General features: G+C 41.7%; 2 protein-coding genes across 4 annotated transcripts in view; both read left to right on the top strand.

Moving 5' to 3' along the window:
• LOC105684934 (tachykinin-like peptides receptor 99D) overlaps positions 1–26,962 on the top strand; it is a 142,505-nt gene that overhangs the window by 77,334 nt on the left and 38,209 nt on the right. For all 3 annotated transcript variants that reach the window (XR_007277203.1, XM_048651101.1, XM_048651100.1), the window contains exon 3: positions 653–2,993. Coding sequence is in view for 2 of the 3 variants with exons in the window: in XM_048651101.1 (XP_048507058.1) it covers positions 2,554–2,993 (440 nt within the window). In the remaining variant the exon portion in view is untranslated. The remainder of the gene's footprint in view (positions 1–652; positions 2,994–26,962) is intronic.
• Positions 9,889–16,575, top strand: LOC105684739 (putative uncharacterized protein DDB_G0282133). The gene is made up of 2 exons (XM_012398358.2): positions 9,889–9,969; positions 10,489–16,575. The coding sequence occupies exons 1-2, from the start codon at positions 9,922–9,924 to the stop codon at positions 15,748–15,750; spliced, it is 5,310 nt and encodes a 1,769-aa protein (XP_012253781.2). The 5' UTR covers positions 9,889–9,921; the 3' UTR covers positions 15,751–16,575.

Below are 26,962 nucleotides of genomic sequence, written 5' to 3'. Positions count from 1 at the left end.
TAATTCTGTGAGTAAAACAGTGGCCTGAAGCTAAATCCTCAATTTGGGTTTTTTCGCCGAGCGCGCCGCCTACATTTAAACCCATACACTAGAATCCGCCATGATCTTGTCCGATCTAGTTCAATATATCTATGGCGATACGAAGAAACAAAGTTTATGCATGTAGCTACAGTTGGCAAGTACAAAACTATACGGTTACTTCAACCGGATTCTACGTATTATACGTTAAGAGTTTTACCACCGAGGCGATCATGTTTAATGCAACTTGTTCGAAAGTAGCAAAGAGGCCCTTGGGTTGAACCGATAGTCTCGGTAGAATACCTCGCAGTCGGACGGAGTGATAAGTCTCTGTATCTACAATTCTCGCTTGACATTCGCTATACTTCAGAATCGGGCGAGTTTTGAGCGGAAACTCAACATATTCTAATCTCCAGAGTATCAAGTTCGCGATGCTGTGTAGCATTTATACAGAGTACACAATGTATGTACAATCATTGTAACTTACGTATAGAAACATCTTCCTACCACCCGCTTCATCGCAAACATTTTTCACGGCCGATTTCAGAGATATTTTACATTCTCATTTAAAAATATAAAATCAATTGTATCGAGGAGCACAACGAATGACGTATGCTTTTATTTTATGTTTCAGATGGAACTAAACGAAGAAAAATATTTCATGTCTGTCCAGCTGAAACGGCAATCGTTATAACCGAAGCCATTCAGTGATAATTGAAAAAAATAATGGTGACCGAACGTAAAAATTCGAGTTGAAATTATCCCGATCTGCAACGAAACGGTTAACAGGTGTTCAACGATGTAATGGAGTGATTTACTCGTCACGTTAAAACAGTTTCAGCGATAATGCTGGAGAAAAATTTCCCTCGTCACGAAATTTTTTTAAGCGAGCGTGGGTGAAGCGGTGAACTTACGTGGGGCAAAACAGGAGAAAAATTGAAGAACAAAAATACATACGTAGAATTAGAGCTTTTGAAAATGTGAACCGTATCGAAGTGGGACTTGGAAGTCGACAAAAAAGAACGGGCTCGCGTTATTTGAAAAAGTTAACTCACGATGTACGATTTCCCGTTTAGCGAGAATGCTGGTGAAAAGAGCTCGTTAGAAACATTATCGAATAAAATGAAATAAATTAAATTCGTAAATCGTGAAATAAGCATACATAAAATGAAACTCGGAGCGATTGTCAGTAACGGAGTGGTGTCTGTCGAGGTGACGAAGTTCGAGTGTAGTTGGGTGGTTGAGAATTCTGTGAATTCAATCGAAAAATTGAATTGAAAATGGTAGGTTCAATAGAATTGGAGTGGAGATCGCGGTGGTTTAAAAAATCGTCTGGTGTCAATATCGCAGAGTGGGGTCGCTTCTTGTGAATAACCTATGAATTTAATACGGAGTCGGATTTGAACACCGGCGGCAGTGTGGTGAAAAAGTGTTCGTAGATGTGTGCGAAGGGGTGAGAAATCGGTGTGAACGAAAGCGAGAGAACCAGACCTTGTTAAACTCGTCGATGCATTAAACGGAAACAAGCTTCGATGCTGTTACAAGGTAGATGATGTTCGCCGTACCACGCAACCTTCTAAATTGATGCCGGTAGTGCGGTGCTCCGAAAGAGCTTCATTTATTACACACGGTGCTCGGGTATAATATTGCGAAACTAATGAAGCGTGGGATAGTTAAAACGCGAAAAATGAGGCGAAGGAGCGTGCGTGGTGCAAAATAGATAATTATCAGAACGATGCGTTCTATCACCCGAACAAGGGGGCGGTCTTCATTTCAACGGAATATCGAAGCGATATACACACCGAAGTGATTTTCGCAACGACGTTATGGATTCATTATTGGTCACACGTCGATAACTTCTCAGATGCGAAGCATATTAATAAAATTATCGAGAAGTGGTAACGCGTACTTTTTAGAAACACCTCGTTACTTAGTTTCCGATCGAATAAAAGAAAGAAAACCATGATCTCATCAGATAAAGCAAATGATGGAATGGTTGATAAAAAAAATTAGAAACTAAATTGAAGGTTTACATAAATTTCGCCGGCTATGTGAACGGAAGATGCGTTCGGAGAAATGTCCCCCTTCTCCCCCAGACGCTGGAACTTCGATTTTATTTAAATTTCTACGCAGATAGATATTTCAATGAATTTTTGAATATTAACCCTGATCAAGGGAAGCGCGATTCGCAGTCGTCTCCGTAGATATATAAATGATCGTATAATTGGTCCAAAGTTTTTTTTTTTCTTTACCTTTCTACGTTACCAAAAGGCGCGTTACGTGGTTAGATTATTGAACTATTTGAACCGGCGAGAAATAATAAATAAATAGACGGATCGGGAGAAAATACAGTGACATTCTAAGGTTCGAATAACGTATAAAATATGCAACGCGAGCGTTCATAGGTGAATTTCTTTGAGCGCGACTGTCTAGCGAAAAAGATCGAGCGATAGTTCTTTTATCCGAGGGTTTTTATCGGGGAGTGAAAATTGCAATATCTTATTCAAACGAACGCGGTCAAAGGAATCGTTGAAAATGCAATCGCTCGAGGAGATATTTTACCCGACATCGTGGCCATTGAATTACACCTCGACAGTATTCGACAATCTGACTGAAAATAATACAAATACAACGGAAGCACCCTCGGGTGGAAATCAGTGGCATTTACCTTGGTGGCGTCAAATGATATGGACCGTACTCTTCGCCGGCATGATCGTCGTGGCCACCGGCGGCAACCTCATTGTAATATGGATTGTTCTGGCTCACAAAAGGATGAGGACGGTCACCAATTACTTTCTGGTAAACCTTAGCATTGCCGACGCCATGGTCTCTACGCTGAACGTTATCTTCAACTATACCTACATGCTGAATAGCCACTGGCCCTTCGGAAACTTGTACTGCAAAATTAGTCAGTTCATAGCGGTTCTCACAATTTGCGCGAGCGTCTTCACTCTCATGGCGATTTCCATCGATCGGTGAGTACATCGTACAACGAATCATTCACTCCGTGCTCGATTGAGTTTCAGCACTTTGTCTTTTTTTTTTCATTTTTATTTCTGTCGACAGTCTGGCTCGCGCGCGTACAACGGAGGGTATTGGTAGACCGGTACATCCGCCTTTAAATTGTGAGCGCAATCGAAAGAGTCTATTGTACGCGGATCCCTAAAAACGCGATAAAACATTGGCGGTATCACAGATGTGTTAGACAGTGGGTTTCTCATTAACGAAACAATTAGTTTCGTCAAATTGGAAGTGCCGAAGCTGCATGCGAAGGTGTGCGGGTGTGTTCGCGAGGTATGTCCACGCGTACAATGGCATAAGTATAGGTGTATACCTCTGTATAGAATCACCGTAGGATTTTGACACGACGAAATTCCAATTCTATCTCCTGTTTCCTCCATTTCACCCGCATTCGATCCGATCCACCCACACGTATCTCTATCTCCCTCGAACTTTTAGCTCCGACCATTCACTCTACCAACCGCTATACTCTTTCGAACTGATATTTTCGGCCGTTCGATCCGATTGAATGTTGGCAAAGGTTCCTTGGCAACTGCACTGCAGAGAGCTTTTTTAGACGGGCAGCTTCTCGCGGTTTTCATGGACACGGCAAACTTGTATAATAACAACCTATTATATGGAAAGAATTGAAATGGCCGATCGGATTTGGGGTGCATAAATTCAAGGGAATGTCAAAGGGCGCCCTAAGCCCTTACGTTTTTCAGTAATCAACCACTCTACTATTCATCTCTCCCCGAAAATTCATCAGTTTTCATGGCAAAACCTAATGGGTAGGATGCACAAAATTGCGAACATTACCGTCTTCGTAATTTTCGATTTACAATTTTCGTTCGTATGTTGAGCATATTTTGTTTGACGTTATTCATACCACCTACACCTTTGTTACGCGCAATGACATGTGTATCGGGAAAGTGATTTTTGTAAGGTCATAGGCCAATGTTTTCCGTCGGAAGAAGTTGAAACTGGATGTGAAAGGTGTATTCGTGGTCAATTGTCCGATATACGGCTGCCGGCATAGAACTCGAGGGATTTCATAACAGAAACGAAATATAAAGTGAAGAGTATAGGTATCGCTACTGTGTACAGGATAAAGAGAGGTTTACGCGTGCGCAATCCAAATATGTTCGGGGTCGAGCTCACCACAGACGGGAATCTCGCCCGCCAATCCACCTCGACAAATACAAGACTCTTTCCGGTCGCTTGTGTTCATTCCGGGCGCCGCGCTGGTCATCCGGCTGCAGCAGCCTGCCCGCGCGGTTATATTTACGTTCACTCCGCTCGTACTCGGATGAGTAAATAAATCCAATTTACTTTATATATCTAAATTACTGACACAGGCTATCTCGAGATTGAAAATGCCATTAAGACTCAACGACGACTTCAAGATTTCCGCAACGGGGGAGAGACGGTGGAGAAATACCTACGTTATTTGATCTAACGGGCCATTTCACGGATTCAAATTTCTAAAACTTATACCAATATGGCGTCTCGATATCGCCGCACGCACCACCGTATTCTCCTGTCCGGCCCACACGCGATAACTTACCATGATGATATTCGCATTTTCGAATAGCTGCGGCTGCTATTAATCGAGGGGTGAATATATAAAACGCAGTCCTTCGAGAACACCGCCTTCTCCAAGAATACCCCCGAAGTTCGACATCTTTGTTGTTCTGTATAATAATAATTACACGGTCATGGGCAACTAATTGTACCGAATGATACATAATTTTGAAAAATTGTTAATCTTCGTAGAGCGATTTAAAAGTCACCAGTATTTGGAGGTTATGATTCGACTGTAGATTAAAAAAAAAAACAAAAATAAGGAACGCAATTTTTTGTGCTCGGAGAGGGTTGAACGAGAACCTATAAAGACAGATCGTTTAATTACGTGTGAGAATCGAATCCCAATTCAGATAACCCGAAGATTTGGAGCACACGAGGGGAGTGAAATCGAATTTTTACCGAACTTGGATCAATCGCAACATCGCGAAAAACTTGATCAGTTTTATACTCGCATACCTATATCACAGCGAAAGGTTGATCCTTCGGGTCAAAGTCAGGTGCGGTTGATTTCGCGTTAACAAAGAACTGACCCATTTCGACAATTGATTGAAAAAAAAATTCCTCAATCAGCTACAGGTATAGTGTCGGGGTTGTTCTCTTGTTGATTAAATCACACGGGAGGGAATAAACGAGAGAAATAAATCGGAACTGACAAGAGAAGTGAGGGTAACTGGTATTTATTTTTATGCCATTATAGGTAAATAACCTCACCAGTTTGTGCGAAAACGGTGAGTTCGAAGAGCTTCGGATCATTACGTGTTGCGAACAAAGTGACGCGACAAAGGTTCTTTGAATTTCAACGAATTTCCTTCACCTTTGCTGAAACCCTGGATTTGGCACCCCAAAAATATATGTATAAATAATTACCCGGCTACCTCCTGCTCAGCGAACTCGTCTCCAGTAGATCGGTAATATATGTATACATACTTCGATCAACGGTAGGCGATCTTTTTTCTATATGAATGGTCATGATTGGCTCGCGTGATCTCCACCGAAAATTCACTTTCGCTTCAGACTACGCTCTAGAGGGAGTCTCGTTCCTTGGCAACATAAGGTATTCTTATATTCACGCTTGACCAGTGAGCTGAGAAATTATCCGGGATTATTATCCAGCCTAGGAGAAGAAGAAGCGACAAAAAAAAAAAAACTCATCCAAACCCGAGAAAAACTGAGGATATACAGGGATAATGTGTGGAAAGTGGCCACTCCATACGCCGCGCAAGTCAAGTTAACGCTAGACGGGCGTACGGAGTGACCAGTTTCCACATATCGTCCCTGTACAGTCATGCCAATACTCGGATTTGTCGCTCGGACGTAAAATACAGTCGCAAATTAGGTGCTCAGAATGAGCCGACTTATGCCAATGGAAACGTAAGTAATATTATGGGTAATCACTCCGGCTTCGCACGGGTAAAAATGGTTACTATGGCTTATCCTTAGGAGATAAACATCTACCATCTAGGACTTTTTTGTGAGCGATCATGAGTACTGTTATTATATATAACATTATTTCATATATCGTCAATATTTCCGCAGCGCACACAAAATAATACATTGATACCTTGGGTTACATTGTTTCAATTTAGGTAAAGATCTCAAATGTTTTTGAAAATATAATATAGCTCATGTTACTCGGTGAAGATGTAGATTTCTAATGGTGAAAGAATTTTTGAAATCGGTTAAGTGCTTTTTAAGTTAAATCGTAACAAACAAACGAATAAAAAATCAAATCTTTCCTCTTTGCAATATCAGTTTAGATTTAGATTTACCATACACGTTGTAGGACTCGTCGTAATAATTTCGAACCTCGACTGTACACGGGGCAGAAAAAATCACTGCGAAATTGATTAAAGACCGACCGACCACTCAACTCGTCCGAATCTCCAGATGGCATTGGAGTCCGGAAAAAGCTGTTGCGATAGCGGATGACCGATATAATTTCTGTGGTACTGTCAGCGGAACAGCACCCTCGGGACCGCTCACCTCGTACATTTTCAGCCACAGTAGCGAAAATAATGAACTAAAAACAAAAATTTGAAGGTAGACCACATGCGAAAAACAGCGCACACGGTTGCGCGTTCCCAAACGTAGAAAAAGATTAAATCAAAGAGATTAAACCAAACCTGTAGGGAGGGTGTTCTTCGGCAAAGAAAAAAGAGAAAAACTTTACATAAAATCTGCTCGAATCGCTTGGGTTCTTTAACGCGTAATCCTACGTCCATGTGAAATAAACCTGTACGAGTGACAAAAAATACTGAAATTTCGTGAGCTGTGGTGCGGGATGGATTATAACCGCGTATAGTACGGCCGCGAATAGTGTACTGATTGCTGGAATCCGCATGAAACCTGGGATCTCGGTGAATGAAACGATGAAAAAAGTATATCATGCGGTGGTTATGGAAGGAAATGATGAAGTCGTCGATCGCATGGAACATTCGCTGTACCCCGAGGGATCGTCGAATTTATTTTATTATTTCTATTCGTTTTCTTTTTTTTTTTTTGTCCCCCCCGTTTTTTTGATTGCTTGACAAAGGCAAAAGGTGAGGTAGACCACCCATCAATATCTGTCTGAACCAGAACAAATAAGAGCGCAAAAAATGACGAAGAAAAATAGAAAGAAACTATATGTAAATAATGTATTATAAAATGCATGTTATTCACGATGCATCAGGTGCGATGCGAGGACATTGGAGGGAAAAAATTTGAAGAATTGTTTTCCGAAAAAAAGGTTGAATAATGTTTGCGAAACAGGTGCTTCAAATACATACATTTTTGGCCGAGCGTATCTACGTCGGCTTTAAAATATCCTTGGGCACCTTCAACTGACCAAGCAGACACGAGGTGTAAACTGCAATAATTTTCCAACACGTAACCAACGTTTGCTCATCAGCGGTGATTTCGTGACTCTCACATTGTTTCGCTCCACAAAAGCTATAATGTCCAAAGTGACGCGCATATGACACGGAAAACCCGACGCGGAGAAATGAGGACAAACAGTTGAATCGTTAAAATCCAAAAAATTTGCACCAGCGGAATTCAAACACTAAAGAATTTCGAACGGAAAACTGAATGCTCGTATCAAATATAGGTATATGCGCGTCTAGAGTCACGTGACGATTACCGGCGACAATGCGCTTCCGATCGGTCCGGTGCAGCAACTCATGAAAACGAGTTCGATCAATTTTTGGTTTTTGCCGCACTTGACGACTTCCTGGCACTTTTGCCCCCGCTGACTCGGGCGCTCGGGGGCTCAATTTTCTTTCCCTCCTAACCACCGTGTATTATACCTATACGGGAGTTGGAAGAGTCACGGGAGTAACATGTACGGATAGGAGTAGTTGGACGAAAATCGAATGCTGACGTTATTCAAGACGCGTCTCGACCACAGATTATGACGCTTACGCTCTTACCCCTTTTCTCCTTCCTTTTTCGATCACATTCGCTCGCACCCTCGCATACGTGATAGAGATATTTTCACCGGTTTACGCACCCGGACCCGGAGACCGATGGGATCCCAACTACACGGTCAGCAGTTTTGTTGATTCGATGAAATATAATAACGAAAGACATCCACGCTGAAATTTTTCGAAAAACATCGAATGTCCGGGTCTGGCATCGCTCCAACGTCCTTAATTTACGTCGGTTATCAACCAGCGCGAATTTCAGAACGAAACTACGATACAAACAACAAAATCACGGCCGATGCGTCAAAGCGAATAAATGTACCGTGAACTATTCGTAATTTAAATAATTATGGCAGTTCTGCCGTGTCGTTAATTATCAATGATTACTGCAGCTCGGGGCTTATCGGCGTCCCATACTCGATTATTGTCGAATCGAAAATTACACCTAATGGCGGTGCACAAATCACGATATTACCGTACAGTTGTTTGTTAGTATAAGAATAATCAAATCATATCCGACCCATTGTATTTACAGCGACGTGTTCTTGACCGAATAGCTGAACCGAATTTGACCGATCACGTGATAACATTTTCACGAAAGATCCACTGCATTACCACCAACGTATAAACGCGTCTTACTCGATGCCTTGACATTCGCCTAAACTCAAAACAAGTTTTTATTCGTCAAGTTTTACCATCCCCGTTATTCGCAAGTGCAATTCATTTTGCTGCTAAAAGATGTACCTCAGCATTCCAACATTTGTACCCATCGGATTCATGGAAGCTGCTATTTGAAAAAATGAAACAAATTGTAACCTGAATCGAACGGATTTCCAGTTCGAAGCGAAGCTGTATTTTTGAACAGTTATCCAAAAACTCCAAATCTCTTCTTACCTGACACTCAGTTTTAGATGTACCTGGAGTGGTACTTCTGGCATCTCTTCAGAAACTCGATAAGTTGACGTGTAAGAAAGAAGCGGAAATGGTATCGTAACGTGGCTTTCGCACGTCCTTCATCGTTCTCGTGTTTACCAATATATCTATGGTATCACGTGTACGAGTGGACATTTCAACACTGGTTACAAAAAAAAAATGGCTCGCTCATTTTGAACATCTGTAACAACCGCGATTGTTCATTTCATCAATTAATGGGGTTTGAATACGGAAGAAAGGGAGGTTGATTCCTGATGACTTCTAAGTTTCTTTTGTCTCTTGATTAATCGATTTCGATCAGCGTCACACAGGTGCAGTCGTAATTAACAAGAAACAGATAATACTAGATAAAGGGAGGTGAATGTACAGTGAATTTGTATTTTAAAACCCACGCTCCAGGTGATGAAAGAGACTCTCGATTCCCAGACGTAACCAAACCTAACGACGGACCTACCTATACGTATAAAATCGAGTCGCACGGAGTCTCGTCAATTTCGGTAGGACGAAGTATCGAGATAAGAGGTAGCTGACTTACTCGGAATTCTGATGGCCCTCAGCCAGAAAATACTAAAGAAAAGTGCGGTGCTGGAGAGAAATGAATGATAAAGAGGGAGACTCATACTGTGAATTACAAGAGGCGCGGGCCGCAAAGTCATTCATTGTTAGTGTTACTGGCTCATTACAGATGATACCATTAACGGTTTTCAAACGAGACACGTGTTACAGTTTCAAAGTTAAACAAGTGCAACCCAACCGCCGTGGCTCTCGAAGTATATTCGCGCGCGTGGGTTGATCACGGGATGGAGAGAAAGAGCGGGAACGATAAGCGACGGTCGATTAGGAAGCCGAAATGTGGCATAGCTAATACCTCTACGAATGGACCAATAAAAGTGGCACTTAGACTACCGAGCCTTCGAATACCATCGACTCGGCTAGAGTATAAATTGATAAGAGCGCGGCTCGCGCCGCCGACAAAGCGATGCGTTTTCTTACTCTGGCTACTCTCCTGCTGCCCGTGCTTGACTTGGTAATTAATCAAAAATCTTTCATCCCCAAATTTTTCTCTCATAACTGATTCATCCGCTTTGCGCTGCTGTTCGTTTCGACCGTGAGTTTTTACATTCGGTATCCCAACTGTTTTCGAAGGAATTATTCCGCGCTCGAATTACGGCGACGACTGTGCCTCGAACCAACTTTAACGTCGCTGAGGGAACTGGATACACAGATTATCAAATTAATATGGAACTCGCTCTCATAAACTCTGGTATAACTCCAGATTCCCGTCTAAATGTCAATTCCTGCATTTGCTGTCCATGTTGATCGTGTAAAGTAACTCTACAAGTTACTAGATTATTGAGCAAGTAGATTCTAACTCGGTGTTTGCTTCGCTCTAGAGCAATATTCTCGAATGACGTGAACTATTTAACCGGTAACTACGGAATACATTAACGAAGGTATCAGCCGACCATTTCTTCCACTGTGCCTTTGAACGGATCACAACTGGGACGCATGAGCTAAAACAATTTTTGATCTGTTCTCGATTCAGGGCGGGTTGGTCAGTGGGGAAGATGATCCGAACGCGGATATTCATCGGTCGTATAACGACAGCGTCTTTCAGTCGAGCGAAGAATCGTCCGACGACGATGCTCATCCGAGCCGCAAAAATTTGACGGTTAGACAATTCGAATCCACGACGGTTACATCAATTCCGTACACTATTGGCCAGCGGACGCTATCAGCCTCAATTGACGAGAACTCGAGCGATCCGATAGCGATGGACATCCGCGTCGCGACAACGAATCAACCGGATGATCTGAAAGATGCGACGAAGGGGCAATTCGGCGATGATAATGCTGACGATATTGTGAGCGAAATAACGAGATCCGTCGTAAGCAACGGTGAAACAACTGAATTATCTCCCGTAATTGGACGGACGGTTTCAGAAAGTACGGAATATCAAGAAAAACGATCAGAATCAGAAACCATGAGAGCGGCTAACGATTCCACTCTCCCAGGAGAAAGAACTTCTGTATCCGATGATAATGTATCACAATCATCCCCTTCACCTGATTCTGAGGATGCACGCCAACCCGAATCCACAAAAATGGACCGTAATTTTGAAAAGAACGAAGGATCGGCCACCACGAATTTCGTTCCTAACTCGGATCCAACAACCGAAAGTAATTCCGTGATAAATACGGACGATACATCAATTTATCGAAAATCGATTCACCAGCAGGGTCGGGAAACTAGTGGAACGGTCGTGCCGATAGATATTGAAACCCGGAAATCAAATGATAAGGATATGAATTTGAAAATATCGACCAAGAATAGCGAAACAGATGTCAAACCTGTTGAAGAAATGATAAAAGCTACAATTCCCCAAGATACAACGACCGAGAAATCTGACGCGCCACGTGAAGAGAACTGGTTGTCCGTTTTACAATCACTCGTGCCGAATGAAAAGGAACGTCTTGATTTCAACGACAAGATACTGCAGTCTATACAAAATACGGTAAGCAATTCTAACGTGAATCACAACGTTTTGAATGCTCCGAGTGTACCTTGTTCCCATTCTATTCCACCTCCGCCGTCGGATATTGACCCTCCTCCGTACGGGCTGCCAGCTTCCTCGTCTGGGGCAACATCGCCTCACGGCATTCCTGTTGAACCAGACGGATACCAAGAATATAGGGACTTTGAAATGGAAGCCCCACGGCCCCCCTACATTACGTACACCGACGTAGAAACTGAAGATTTACGCAGTCCTTACAAATATTACAATCCACATGTCGCATGGGGTGTTCCGCTGGCCGAGGCGGAATTCGATCCCGTTCATATCGGAGGGGAAATTATAATGAGTCAGCCGGAAGCGAGCAAACTCGTCCGTAGGTGTCATCGAGTTCTAGTGAAACCGAGAAGAATATGCAGAAAAGAGAAGTCCGTTTGCGTCAAAATGTGGAAAGGATGCAGGCCCCTATGTAAGTCGGGTAAAACTATTTGCAAATATCATCCATCGCGAAGATCGATGAGCAGGTTGGTTTGTCAAAATGTATGGACGCCTATTTCGAAGCCGATGATGATGTATCCGGTGGAGGTTTACGATTACGCCGATTACGAAACTTTCAACCAACCGCCCGGTCTGCTTCAAGAGTTGAAGCAAGATCCGTCACTCTCAGAAGCTGTAGAATACGAGCCTGACGTTTTCGAACTGCATAATTTCTCTGATTTATCACCACTCGAGGAAATTCCGGAACTGGAAGAAGACGTTACAGTATCTGAAAGCGACGAGGATTTTGTGTTCACGGAGAAAAACTTCGAAGAAGCAATTCGAGCGGCGATAAACGAAGCGCCGGAAATCTTAGAGCCACAACCTAACGTGGACTTGGAGTCTAAAACCGTGCGAAATCCAGAACTAGTGAACTCTGCAACAACCGCAGACCCGCCTCCGAACATTACGGAGGACCAGAATAAAAAGCAAACTGCGAGTACAAACGTCAATCACAATGTCAATAGTAACGTAAATTCTAATACGAATATAAATTTCAACGGTAACAATTCCACGTGGCAACCGGTACTTCCAGATATCCAACTACCGGCAATACCCCCCGTCATCGGAAGAGTTGTCGGTCAAAGTAATGCGGGGTTAAATGTAGACCCGAATGTTAACACAAATGTCAACGTGAATCGCAACTCCAATGCGAACGACAACCGTGAATTACCGACGCCACAAATCGTAGAACGCGAACGTGATGGAATAAATAGAACGCTTGAAATTGGACCAACCATGCCTATTTCGGTTGGCCCGTCCAATACCGAGATTAATCAAAATCACGAGATTGACGGTCAAAGCGGAGTATCAAAGCCGTTAGAACTTGATTCTCTCCCGCAAAAAGATTATCCTGAAATCAGAACGCCTGCTATTTTCCAGCCAATGTTGCAGCCAATGCCTCAACCAGTTGCCAAACAGATTTATGAAAATTTCAATCACAACATCAATAGCAATGCCAACATAAATTATAACGATAATATCAATAGGAATACCCAAATACCTATGGCTACGGGTATTCACGTACCAGAAGTAACTTTCCCTAACAACAATCCAGTTGTGCTACCAAACGTTGTCATGCCTCCAGTTAACGGGGGGAATTATTACAATGCCGATGCAAATGTTAACCCGAACATGGGCGCCGATGTCAATCAAAACCCAAATGGCGATCGACTACCTGAAACCTCCAAGGTTGAAGAAGAAATTCCAATCGCGGAGTCTGTTCAAGTTGGTGATGCGCCGTTAGAAATTTCATCAGGGTATAACGCGCCGATGATACCCGCTTCATTGTCATCTTCGGACATGCACTCCAACGTCAATCAAGATATTGATAGAAATGGCAATTTAAAGTCAGTCGATGACACGAACATCGATACAGCGAATCAAGCATTTTTAAGCCCAAGTCGACAACATACATCGATGCCCATGCTTATCAAAGCAGCTCCGCAGGATATCCCACGACCCGAGGTATTGATTAGCACTGGGGCCGGAGCGAATGCGAATCAGAACTTGGACAGTAACGTGAATATTAATAATAATCAGAATGTTTATCGTGACACGATCGGTAGAGTCACTCCAGTCACACCGGAAAGTCTTCGGCCAATGCTTGGACCGGAACTTGTGAAGCCTCCAGCTTCTTTAAATGGGCTTGTCGAGGAAGGCCAATTGAGCAACAACGGCATTGTCAGTGGGAATGTTAACGAGAATTATAACAACACCGTGGACGTTAACGGCAATACTATGGCAGATTTGTCTAGAGTAGCAAATTCTGGTTTACCTATGACAATGTCTGAACCAAGACCTCTCGCGAATACTCTACCCAAGATTGCACTATCGGCCGAAGTTTCCCCTGTGGCAACATCGCCATCTGAAATTACGGATAATCGTAACGTTAATGGTAACACCAACTTCAACTATAACTCAAACATTAACAATAATGCCGATCGCGAGATTGTAGTTCCGTCCGAGGAACCTGTTTCGCCAGTTATTAGACCTGTTGAATTTCAACCTGTTGCAGCACAGAAACTTCCAGAAATAAATCTGCTGACTCCGGCTCAAATTGACGCAAGTCAAAACTTGCATAACAGAAGTGCGAATACGAATGGCAATGACAATTCGAACCCGAATGTTAATACGAATGACAATGTGGACGGTAATACGGAGTATGGAGCTAACGTAGAACAAATACCGCAGCAGCTATCAGAAATAGCGAGGGAACCTGCCCCAGTTGTCTCAACTGTGAATCAAATTCTCACACATTCTCCCGGGCTTGAGGTAAACGATAACGTTGCCACTTTGGGAGCGAATGTTAATTCCGCTTCAAACATCAACCAGGATATGAATGTAAATTTCGACCATAATTCGAACGTCAACACTGATTATAACTCGAATTTCAATCCGAATAATAATATAGGGGGCCAAAATTCAGGTTTATTGCCAACATCGGCTCCGGTTTATATTCAGGAACCAAAAATCTCAGCGCCTGAAACACAACCTCCGATTTTTAGTCAAACACTGATAAATCAGGGGCCCGAAATTCCTCAACTCGCCGAAGTCAACTCTAACTATAACGCCAACGTGAACATTAATCGTAACCATAATTCAAACGTGAACGCTAATTTCAATCAAAACGCGCAAATAAGGCCCTCGAATTTATTGGCGCAGATGGCTCCTGTGCCTTGGCTTCAAGAACCGAGCTTAAAGTCACCGAACATTCCAAGTCTCGGGCTGAGTAGTATTATCCCAAATTTTGGAGTGAGTTTAAATCACAATTTGAACGCAAACCTAAATCACAACGTTAATTTGAACAGCAATCGCGATATCGTACCGCGCGAACCCGTTGAATTTTCGAAACCACAGCAAGAAATCGTCGGTGCGGATCGCCATTACGCCCCTGATCTCGGACCTGATGTCAGAGAACCCGCGGTGGTAGCTGCGCCTACTCCTATGTTAAAAGATAAAGAGTCATCCATACCTGAAGTCACGAGGAATTCACAAGTCTCCGCTAACGTAAATACAAATGTAAATATGAATTATAATTCTAATTACAATCACAACGCAAATTATAACGGCAAAGGAGTAGCAAATGAGAACGAGAACGGTAGAGTACCCTTGATGAAAGAGTCTCAAAATATTTTACCCTCGCCATTAATTGCTTCCACTGCACAGTCGCCAAATGTGGGAAGAACGGGACCCGGGGATCTACAGAAGAATCTCAACGGCGACGCTAATTACAACTCTAATATAAACTATAACGCAAACGTAAACGCAAATTCTAATTACAATTCAAATCTTGGCCAAGGTGGCCTCGGGATAATGGCACCTCCAAATGGCCTAGCTCCCCAACCTAACCAAGGCATACAGGGTTCTCTTTTTGGCGGAAACCCTGCTATTTCCGCTCCAATGATTCCCAATACTCTAATCGGTAAAGCCGGGAATCCAACGCAGCTTGAATATAACGGACAGCAAAATATTAACACCAACGCTAATTATAATTCAAATCTAAATTACAACTCTAATTATAACGGAAACTCTAATCACAACGCTGATTACAATACCCTGCCGATGACGGAGCGACAAAATCAGCACAGAAAAAAAGGATGGTACGAATTATGGTACAACGACGGTGAGGATAAAGATGGCTGGACTGAAATATGGAACAACAAAGAGTACAAAAAATTCTTAGAACAACAACTGAAGGACATAAAACAACAGGAAGATATAGACGCCCAGAGCCACGCGTTTCCCCTCGCCGGATGAACGTTTCACGTGCTTTTTTGTTTTTTTTTCTACCCAACTGAAAGTGCCTGTATCTAATTGTAAAAATGAACGGAATCAAAATTTGATCGGTAATAATCGAACGGTCGTTCATGTTGTCTTGTAAATGAAATTGCGATTACATTAATATTTCATCGATTATCGGTATTTCGAACATTTTTAAATTAGGACAAATGAGTTGTGTTTGGAGCTAACACACAAAACACATAAACCTAACCTGAAACTTTGCATACTCGCGGACACGATACGCACACATATGTAACCAAGGCACGCGCCAACTAAACATTTACATTCCGGCTACGCGTGTTACTGACTCCCCACTTTGTTCGTTAATTATTACACAAGTCCGTACCTTCCACAGATATACATACATACATATGTTCTAAACACGCATTACGAATCGTCCAACGCGCCAAAAAACAGGGGGAAAGAAAAAAAACCAATGTGAAAATGCGCGACAACCCTACACACAAATACAGAAACATATACTCTACACATGTCTCTTACACGAAACAACTACAGTATTGGTTGCAACAAAGAACGTGATATCTAATTTGATTATTATTAGAAGTCAGAGGAAACCGTTTAGGTTGGTGAAAAAGAAGTCCACAAAAAATTGTCCAAACCAGTTTGAATTTTTCTCAAGTTTTACCCGCTGAAAGTTTGTCCGACCAGGAAATCTGATATTATACGAAAATTTTTGACAACATTTATTGTACCTCTATTTTTTAAATAACCGTAAGAAAATCTGTACAGGATATATCGTTGTAAATTTTATCGAAATAAATCAGCATATGGTACAAAATAGTTCGAATCGAATTGCAGATAGTCAAGCGACTAGGTGTCTGCTTTCAAAATTAGATTTAAGATCAGTTTATAACCGTGTTTAATTTTTCATTTCTTTCTCGATGCGGTCGCGTTGGGAAGGGGTCGAAACATGGTTAAAACTTCAAACCTCCAGAGTCCACGTTCATTTACCCGATTCGATATACGCCGTCAACAATTTAACGACCTTTAACCGTCAAGTGTTTTTTACGAGGACCATTACCTTATCGAAACTCTCGCGCGAATGGAATCTTTTCCTATTCTCGCGTTCGACTGCGGACGACGAATAACTCGATGAATAATGAAACAGCGAAATCAATGAAGTCGGTGACATTAAAAATGAGCAAATCCGTAAATACGGGTGAATATCGAGTCTTGTGGCCGGTAGTGAAAGCGATTTATTGATCAGGTCCAAAGAAGAACCCGAGAGTCGATATAGTTGGAACGGGTAAAATGTATGGGTAGATCGTTCAATCAGGGGTTGGAATTCGGGTTTTTTTTACGACATTGGGTTGAGAAAAAAGAACGTAGGATTTCTCGGGGATAAGTTTGGAACGACCTTGAAGAACCTTGTACCGACGTCGGTATATGACCCGACAGAAATTTTCGATGTCACCCAAGCGTCCAACCCTCATCCCAAGACAATTCGTCGTTTGAGTCGAGGAAAAGGTGAATTTCGCACGTCAGATACTTGATCTCCATATGAATGAATCCCAAGAATTCACCGGACTTCTCAGCAAAATGAGCCCCACCTATGGTGAATTATAGCCGTGGCCCGGAAAACGGGAAAAAGCGGACGGACGGATCAAAGACATCCTCCGATTTGAAGGGGAAATTAGAAACCCACATTTCTCTTTTCGCCATAATTTCCCCTTTTCATGAACATTTTCCGGTTAGGGGTAGAAGTTCAACTATTTTGAAAAAACTTTTAGATCTATAACGTACATATTCCGTACATACCGTAGTTTTAGTATAGTTACCGAGCGACCAGTACCAAAATCACATTTTCCGTCTATACTATTGCTTGTCGTATGCTTGTAGATACATAGGCTTCGAATTTTCTCGACGTTATAACTACGAGCCCTCGGGACAGATCCGTGTAGAGTTCTTCGCTATGGGAATCTTGAAACATTGTCAATAAATATTAATTTACGAGTGACAGTCACCTGGGGGCTATAAAAGGGTTAGAGAACCTGAGATATCGATTAGTGTACCCCAGGTGGTCTAAGTGGTGGCTGAAATATCGCCGCTAACTTCTTATTCCACATTCCCGGGCTTGTGTAACATAAAGCAATAAAGGCAACCTTAATTCTCACCTTTTTCACACGTGATAATTTTCGTTGGAACTTACGAAAGCCCGAAATCAGGGGTTGGAAATAGGGAAGAATACGCCCGCCCTTGCGGACGTTTTAGTCTTGCTCAGCTCTCAAGGAACGTGAGGAGAAATAGGTGGGAGGTAAAAGCTGCTAATAGCTCCTCTTACGGCAACGAATTGCCTCGAAGGAGGCCACGACGAAGTCTAACATCTAAAATTTATCACGGGCGTACCACCCTTGCTCCAAACTTTAAAGCTTCCCCTCACGATATTCAGCTGCTCGTACGCCACCGGCTCTATGAATAACGTATAATTTTCGATATTCAGCTTCATTATTTATCGTGGAAAAAAGAATAGTGTATATCGCATAATCAGGTGTCTCTGATTAATTACGTGCATCGGGGGATTTGAAATTTTTCATCTTTGATTTTCAACCCTGGTAAACGGTAAATAAAAATGATGTGAAAACGTGACAATTTGTACCAGCCATTTCTCTCTCCTCAACCCTTTTTCGCCCGACCACCGACTCTTGGAGCTTTTAACGTGTGACACGACCCAAGAAAAGCCAAGGTAATCCCGAAGCGATTAGTCATCGAGATAGCGTTATACCAGTCGATAAAAATTCAACGCGTGTTCTAGATCGTCCAAGTTTCGGTGATTTACATCCAGACGTGATATAACTTATTGACAATCACTTTTTAGGAAATTGCAGCTATGCGTCAAGTTCAACTCTCTACGAATCATAAACCCGGAGAAGGGATCGGATTTATCGGCTGAGCATGACAGATGTACCTATGCGAGTCACTGACCCCATATTTTACGACATTGTAATATCAATGATATTGTCAATAATGGCGACGATCATCGGACGGCGGGGGAGGGGAGGGGAGGGGCGCGTATAGAGGCTATTTTATGGGGGTAAAAGTTGTAGCGGGCGAAATTTTTCAAGTTACACCTTCGAAATGGTTCTGCGTTCGTCGGAGTAACCGGGAAAGGGTGATCTGCAAGCTCTCGGAGAGACACAAATCACTTTTCCCTTGCCACCTATAAATTTCTGTGGTCTCGACCTCCGACTCCCCTTACGACGCACTTTAAAGTTTTGGAAATCACCATCAGGAGACTTACTTTTTTGCCTAGCTCCCGGATACCTAGTTAAGATCAAGCTTGGGCTCTCGGTGAATCTTCCTTCCTACCGATGGCCTTTCTTCGCCCTCGCTTTCTTTTTCAAAGTACCGATAACATCGGATGATAGCGCCGAAAATGCGAGTTCGCGACAAAATTTTCAGAGAGGGTATTCGAAAAATGTCGTTTGAAATCTTCCCACGGTTCTGGATTTTCGGAATCTTTACATGCGGGTAATACGACGGATTATTTACCGATCGAAGAAATAGGTACGTACGTCCATTGGGCTTACGTGGATTTGTAAAATTTTCACGACTTTGCGAAAACTAGAATTTCCAGCTGAAAGAATTTAGTTCAGAAAGTGCATCGAATTGAGTGCGTTCGTAGGAGTATAAAACATTTTAAATTTTACTTTTATGGGTCCAACCGGGAACTGTTTTCTTCCGGATTTACGTAACCAGGTTAAGCGTGTTATAATTGCGATTTACTTTCGCCCCATTCGTGGGATCATATTTAACCTAAGCGTCACAATTAAATGTAATTTGTAGCAGGAATTAACCGATATCCGCGCAGCTCGACCGTAAATGTTAGAATTTTATAGGATCTTTTGGAGTTTATTCGGAATAATAACGATCATTCACTTGACTAATGATCTTCACGCGAATACAATACGGAGTTAATCAATCATTTATCCTACGATGTGAATGAAAATATTATAATACGTCTTCATTCTACCGTGGAATTTCGTTATAGGACAAGGCCGAACAACGCGGAGGATTAATTAACGATCCGACTACAACCCCGACAATATCTCGATACGTCAGAGTCAAGGGTTAACAAAGTTCGACCTTTCCGAATGAAATTATTCCAAGGTACGTTGGATGGAGCGGAAAATTACGTGTTCGTAGGTGGGTTGTTAGCTCATTCTATCTCGTAACTTTCACCGCACCTGCCAAACCACGTATACTTATAATCCACTATTCGAATTATTGCGATAGAAATTTCCGCCGTACGACCAACTACGAGATGTACATCGCGTTTGTTGTGCGATTCCTGGTGTTGTCGAAATTTTTATCAACAACAAACAGGAAGGAACCTACGCTGCGGTCGAAACTTCACGAGGAACATCAACGTCGCGTTGGTGCATCTCTTCCAGATCCTATCTAGAGTCTTTTTATGTTTCCTTTTACTTTGAGCTCCGGAGTAGGTACGTACCTACAGCGTCTTGGGACGAGGAATTTTAGCCCCTCGTTCCCGTGGGACTCGAATTATTATTTTTTTTTTTTACTCCGTTCTTTTTACCCCCATAAACAAAATTCGGAGTATCGCCCATAAGCGTATCGTGTAGCCGTGGGTATATATATCTATACTCATTTTTACAACCCTCGTATTATACACTTCACTGGTATTTACACTGCGTTGCTCTTTATATATTACACGGTATTGGTTTAAAGAGAAACTGCACGGAGTCTCAGATGCGATACGCAGAGAAGTTTTTTTTTTCCCCGTTTTTTTTTTCCTTTCTATTAATAATGTTCATTTAGCGAAAGGGGATTCCCCCGACTTCGCCCACGCATCGCGGTATCGTCGTCACGAGGCTTTCTTTAATGCGCGCGTACTTTATTTTCAACTAATTTCAGCGATGTGCAGTGAGAAGAGAGAAAAATAAGAACGAGATGAAGGAGAGGAAACGATACAATCTTGCGGCATCAAAACCGCGTATAAAATTTATTATGATTACATACGTATAACATTATCTCATCTCGTTCTTCATGCCCAAAGAATTATTACTACGAAGCCCTGAAAACAAAAGAAGGTATATGACATCGTTTGTCTTTGTAGTAAAAATCCATTAAAGCGCGTCCGCGGCAGTGCGTGAAGAAAAGAAATTAATATTTCACCAACCCTCAAAGGAAAACGAAAAAGTAGAAAGAAAGAGAGAAAGAGAAGGAGGCACGAGGACCACCCTCTTTTGCAACTCACTCGGGGCAAGTTGCCGCACTGCTTGTTACTTCGACGGTATCACCCCGAAACTTGTGAGAGGATTCTCACTCAGGAACACCTCCAAGCTCAAACGTTTGACTTCTACTTCCGTTCAAACTAGCTCCGCTACAACAGAGTCCAAAGTTTGTTAGTTGAAACTCTATAGCGCCGTCCAAGTTTACCCTCACATTTCCAACGTCATAAATACATTTGAGAGCAGTAGAGGCGTACATGCGGGTGGATCTTCCGTAAGACTTCAACTTTAGGTTGGATAAATTTTTTCTTCATCAATTTCCGAACGCATGATCCCACGCACAATGGCGATAAGTGTTCGAAACATTGTCGAATGGAAAGAAGTGACTCTCTTATTCGTACAGCGGCAAATCTATTCGTAAACATGGAGAAATATATCAAAGCGCCTGACTCGCTGAGAGCTCTTGATTTATTCCTAAACTTTCCCTACATGTATTTTAATAGGAGTAATTTTCCGTGTTCTCTTTGCACGTGGCCTCCGATTAACCTCTCTCAAAGCTAAATGGTTAAACTCTCACCGTAATATGGAAGTGTAGTTCGAAAACTATCAGATTAATTGCTTCGTTGAAAACACAAGGCAGGGATTATTCAGCCACCAGCGTCACTACAGTACTTTGTTACCCAGATTTTCGTTTGTATGTCGGACCACCTGCCGCCAAATTTTCATCGGTTCCTTAAAATGTACCTATATAGAAATAGGTCATCGTCTGCCCGCAAAGCTAACTTCAACGACTCGACGCGTTATCTAGCTGTGCAGGTTAGGTACCTCCGTACCTACTCATTTCAGAATGCAGAGATTTATGACCGGCGAGTTCAATGTAGCTACGACATAGCGATACTTACCACAAGATCATGACCTTGACCGAAATGCTTCGGGGTTTAATTTAAAACTTGCGGGTGTTCGAACGAGCTTGTTATTGAAATTCTGTTGTACAAATAATAAGTACCCTCCTGAAACAGAAGCCGACGATCCAACATATACAGTTCAAGTAGACTGCAACTTTCAGGTATCTACCCGAGTCAACATTCACAAGCTTTATATATACAAATTACCGGTGTCGACGACATTCCTACACAGCATTCATACATTATTTAATCGATACGCTACTCCAGATAAACTTGAACTCCCCCCCCCCCCTGCCTCTTATGACACAACCCCTGGAAATTGATATATTTCTTTATAAATGTAGTTGGTTTTGAAAGACTTGAAGCATATGGCGAAACGATAGTTTGAAAGAAATTAAAAATCATACGTCCGCTATGATTAACATGATATTTTATTTACAGGGGAGAAACCTTTTCGGAGTATACATATAAATAACTTGTTGTTATAAGTAGCTATTTTTACGCCCTCCACTTTTTAACTATAGGGTGACAAAAATGCTGCGCAGCATTCAGAATTGATGGGGTATAAAACTAGACGCTTTTCACGCAGGTAACTGAACTAAACTACCTTCAATATTTATAGGAATTTTTCAATTTACGTGTACTTGAGGTAAAGTGGAAAAGTGGCAGCACTTTGAGTACATCGTTCGTATTGCACATGTATGTATACGTACACGTGCATCGCTCGTGCAATTCCGTTCAAAGTTTCAGTTCATCTTGTGTGAATAAAAAGTTGACTTGTGATATGGAAGAATCCTTATCTAAAATCCGTTCCATTTCTTGCCAGGAGAACAAAGTAACCCGTTACAATGCCTCCGTTACAAATAGAAAGAATTATAAATTTAAAAAAACGTAACAAATAGAAGAATAAAAAACCGAACGGTTCGTGAAAGTTTACTATTTTCGTCGTAGGACGTAGAGGCAACGGATGATTCGGGGAGGTCAAACGACGTAGGGATGTTACACGTTCGTGTTTTCCAGGTGTTCACTTTACATTGCATCGTATAACACACAAAGGCGTGCAGGTGCAGCAAGTGGGTTAAGTTTAAAGCCCCAGGTATATAGCTACTCAATCCTGTTTGCTAGGTGTGAATTAATCATATAAAAAAGTTATATGCGCCTTGCAGTTGAAGAAAATTAAATTTCCACGTGATGTTACGTTAAGCACCGAGATGTATACCTATGTATATTATACGTAGGACGCGGTGAGGTATTTGAAGAAGCTTTTCTCAAACCGACATCTGAGAGAAATCGTTTGTTGTAATGAAATCACAAGTGAATCTCGCGCTGATAAAAAAGACTAGAGAACGACGAATACGTGTAGATTATTTAATAACCGCTCCGGTTTTCAAACTGATGAATTCAGTCGTTCTTCAAAGTTTGAAAAGACGCTTTGTTCAGATATAAGTTGATTTTATTGAAGGGCGTTTCGTCTAATTGAGATTCAGTTATTCATCGTCTTCAGCAGCTCACCAGACGACGGTACAAATTGATGGAATACGTGAGCAATAATCAGACAAGGTAGTCAACTAATTTGGCTAATATTACTTGTTATAACCAGGTATAAATTAATTCCTATTTGTTCAGTACCTGTAAATGTTGTGAAGTAGACAAAAGCTTGAGTGTAATGCAGCGTGTGTTTACTTTTTTGATTCTATTCACAAGTCGCGAATGGTTGATTCATCGTTGTGGATATGCGGTGGGGTGGACTTCGGCGGAAACGTACGTAGGAACTTATTGCACCCAAGTTAAAGTCAGACAATGACGTAACGTAGATGATTAACAATTTAATACGCCGTTGGACAATATTTATGTGTAACAGGTTGTTTTGAAGGCCTAGTACTCCCTTGTTCTATAGGGAATGATTAAGTTTTGAAGTAAACACCATTCGAGCCAAGTTCGTACTTGATGAGGGAGACTGTAATCTGCCCTCCAAAACGTTTACTTTCGACTTTGAGCAACTTTCAAAGTTCCGCGGATATAAACTCAAATATTTTCATTGTCTACCGCTCTCACCCATGGGTCGGTCGACCCCGAGAGTGCCTCCGAGCCCTCAATCTGTTGTATTCAAACAACCTTCATTAATCGGGGAAATTGATTTCTCATCATGATCTCGTAATGCCCAAAAATCATCTCGATGCCAATCAACCCTGTGACAATAATTTACTCGTACAACCGGGTAACCCAAAAGTTTGACGAACAATTTACAGTTCGTAGCGCCAGAAGCGAACGTCTGTTACGTATCGATGTGATTTGTGACAGTCGGAATTGCGAACAATGCATAATACAAAAATTCCATAAAGTGTTACAGAGTAGAAACTTAATTCCAGGGAGCGTAACTGTCGGGAACTCCCGTGCCATGGGGTGTTTTGGAACGGCAGATGGCAAGTGCAAACGGCAATTAAATCTGTCCCAGATTTTCTTTGCGCTTGAATATCTAGGTATAACCGCGTGGTCTCAGACTGTGGCTGGATATACGTATAGGAACGGAGGTCGATCCCAAGTTGAAGTTTAAAGCTGACGCTTGAATACAAACCACATCTGCAATGCCGGATTAATCATCATTCGTCATCCGCCAAGTATCGACTTTTTTCAGCTGATGCATGACGTACAGGGAAGATTCAATCGCTTGATTCCGTCACTTTTACCCATGAATTTCATCCCGATAAAACTGATCAATTGCGGGAGTAACTTTTATCCGCGTTGTCATTTGCGAAACGCATTAGGGTTAATCGATTGAGTTACTCAATGGGTAAAAAAATCTTTATCTCATTTCAACTAATTTTTATTTACACGTACTCATATTTAACATGGAAGGATAATACGTAATGGGTAACTCAAACAAAGAATGCTAAAATTGAAGCTTCAGTTTGACTTTTACACCGCAATATGGAGATGCACCGTGAATAAAAACGAACCGCGCACATCATAGAACTGCATTAATTTATTCAGTTATTCAGTTATTCGTCGGCAGAACGAAAGTATTTTGTGTCAAAAGTTTTCATCGATTTGAGATGCAAGAAAACTGTCCAAATCTGTACCTAATCTCTCGATTTTGAGATTTTCAAGCGGATTCAAGTTTTTCGCGATACTGAGAACGAGAAAAAATTCTTTGAGAAAAAGAAGACGATTTGTCGTCGCGAAATTCACCTTCTGGTTCGAAAGATACGAATGCCGGTCGAATTCGGTATTTGAGGATTTCGAATCTTGAATAGCGAAAGATATACTTTCTGCCTTTTGTTTTGATTGTATGATGTGAAGGAGCTTGCAAAGTCTGCTCAAATACTGAATACCACGCCGTCTCAATCTCTTTTGTGAAGTTCATATTCTTTTTTATATCCTTCCCGAAATCATATCGTCTAGTTTCTCCCCATAGAGTATTCTCGGAAACAACTGAATCTGTAACATCATTTTTCTGTTTCAGCCACAAAACAGATTCACCGTTGTATATTTGCGTTTTTCACTTTCCACAGTCTTGAAAAATCACTCAAATGTGCGAGAACGTGTACATCATAACCGGAACAAAAATCAGTGACCCCATTTTGAATATATCCAACCGTTTGATCTTCGTTCGATTTTCGGGAATTCAGACAATCCTTGTGATGAATTGTGATCGGATCGACGGAAGACGAGACAGAGGCGACTTGTTTGTTTGCGGGAACAAATAGAAAAGCACATTCATCGTCAGAACAAATGTCCCCAGGTCACACCAACCGGTTCTGGGCGGATTTGGTGAATCCGAAGATTCCGCCTCCGCCGGTCTGTCTCTAATCATCACATAATTTCATCCCCTGCCTTAAGGGTACAGGAGGCTACGTAGCGTTGTTTCCAAATTTCTCAAGTTGTTTGACAGGGATCGCGCCTAAGCGGATTAGATAACCGGGTGTAGGACTAACACCGTAAGTCATTACCATATTTGTGTTTACGCCACAAATGCTATCCCCTAATAACTTTACATACGAACTAAATTAAGCTGTTTATCATTGTTTGTAAATACTCGCAGCAATCGTGTCGCGAAACATAAACCAGGTATTTGAGGGATGTGGAACGTTGCGTTGACTATACGTCAAATCCACGTCCAATGCGATCTACGTTAACCGCCAACGAGATAGATGATATTTACGTGGAATGCGGTGAACGTACCGCTATGACATCAAAAGTGTGCGCAGTAACAAATATATAGATTAATTGCTTTGATTCGAGAATCGTAACGCTGAATTCACTCGTTGTTCAAAGTTGAAAGAATGACGCCTGTTCGAATAAAGTTGGACATTTTTTTCCTCGTATGCACCTATTATTTCTAACGGTAAGCCGATGCAATATGTATCACGTAATACCGACAGATGCGAACCCCATTTGTGAAAAATCAATAATCGCAATTACTTCAGTTTTGGGGATGGTGAGTCGGAATCGATGTTGATTTACTCACGCTGTCGTAGATGGATAGGCTATTTCAATCATTCGGAACACAGAAAAAACATTTCGGCACTTTTTCCCTTCTCTTTGAACCATAGAGCTGTGAACGGAAAAAGTAACGCAGAACGCACATAATGGATGTAACCTAAATGCTTGGCAGCGAAAAACTTTCGTACTCATGTGAGTGTAACTTAATTTTACGAAATATATAAAATCGCCGATCCAGAAAAAAATTCATCAAATGCGACGCTGTCATATGTATATTGCGGTAATGTTACTTTTTCAACCATATTCCGCTCTAGTTATTTCATTTATTAATTTTGATACTTTTTTTCATTCAAATTACTTTGGTGGGACGCTCTCCTACGGTTTTCAGTTCTCGACATACGTGTACGTACGTACAAAGTTGCATAAAATCTGTTGAAATAGGCCATGAAAGTCTGAAATTGTAGCTCATGCCGTAGATGAACGAATACATTATTTTCCTACATTTCCTTCCAAATCTTGGGAGAAATCTTGAGTGAAAATAGAGTAGCTGAATATCAGCTATAGAGATTTGTCGAATCAATATTCGTGGCTTTTATCACGATGCCGGCAGCATGAATTTTCATATGC

This window comes from Athalia rosae, chromosome 2 (assembly GCF_917208135.1).
Source record: "Athalia rosae chromosome 2, iyAthRosa1.1, whole genome shotgun sequence".
NCBI lineage: Eukaryota > Metazoa > Arthropoda > Insecta > Hymenoptera > Athaliidae > Athalia > Athalia rosae.
This window is presented reverse-complemented; position numbering and strand designations above follow the sequence as displayed.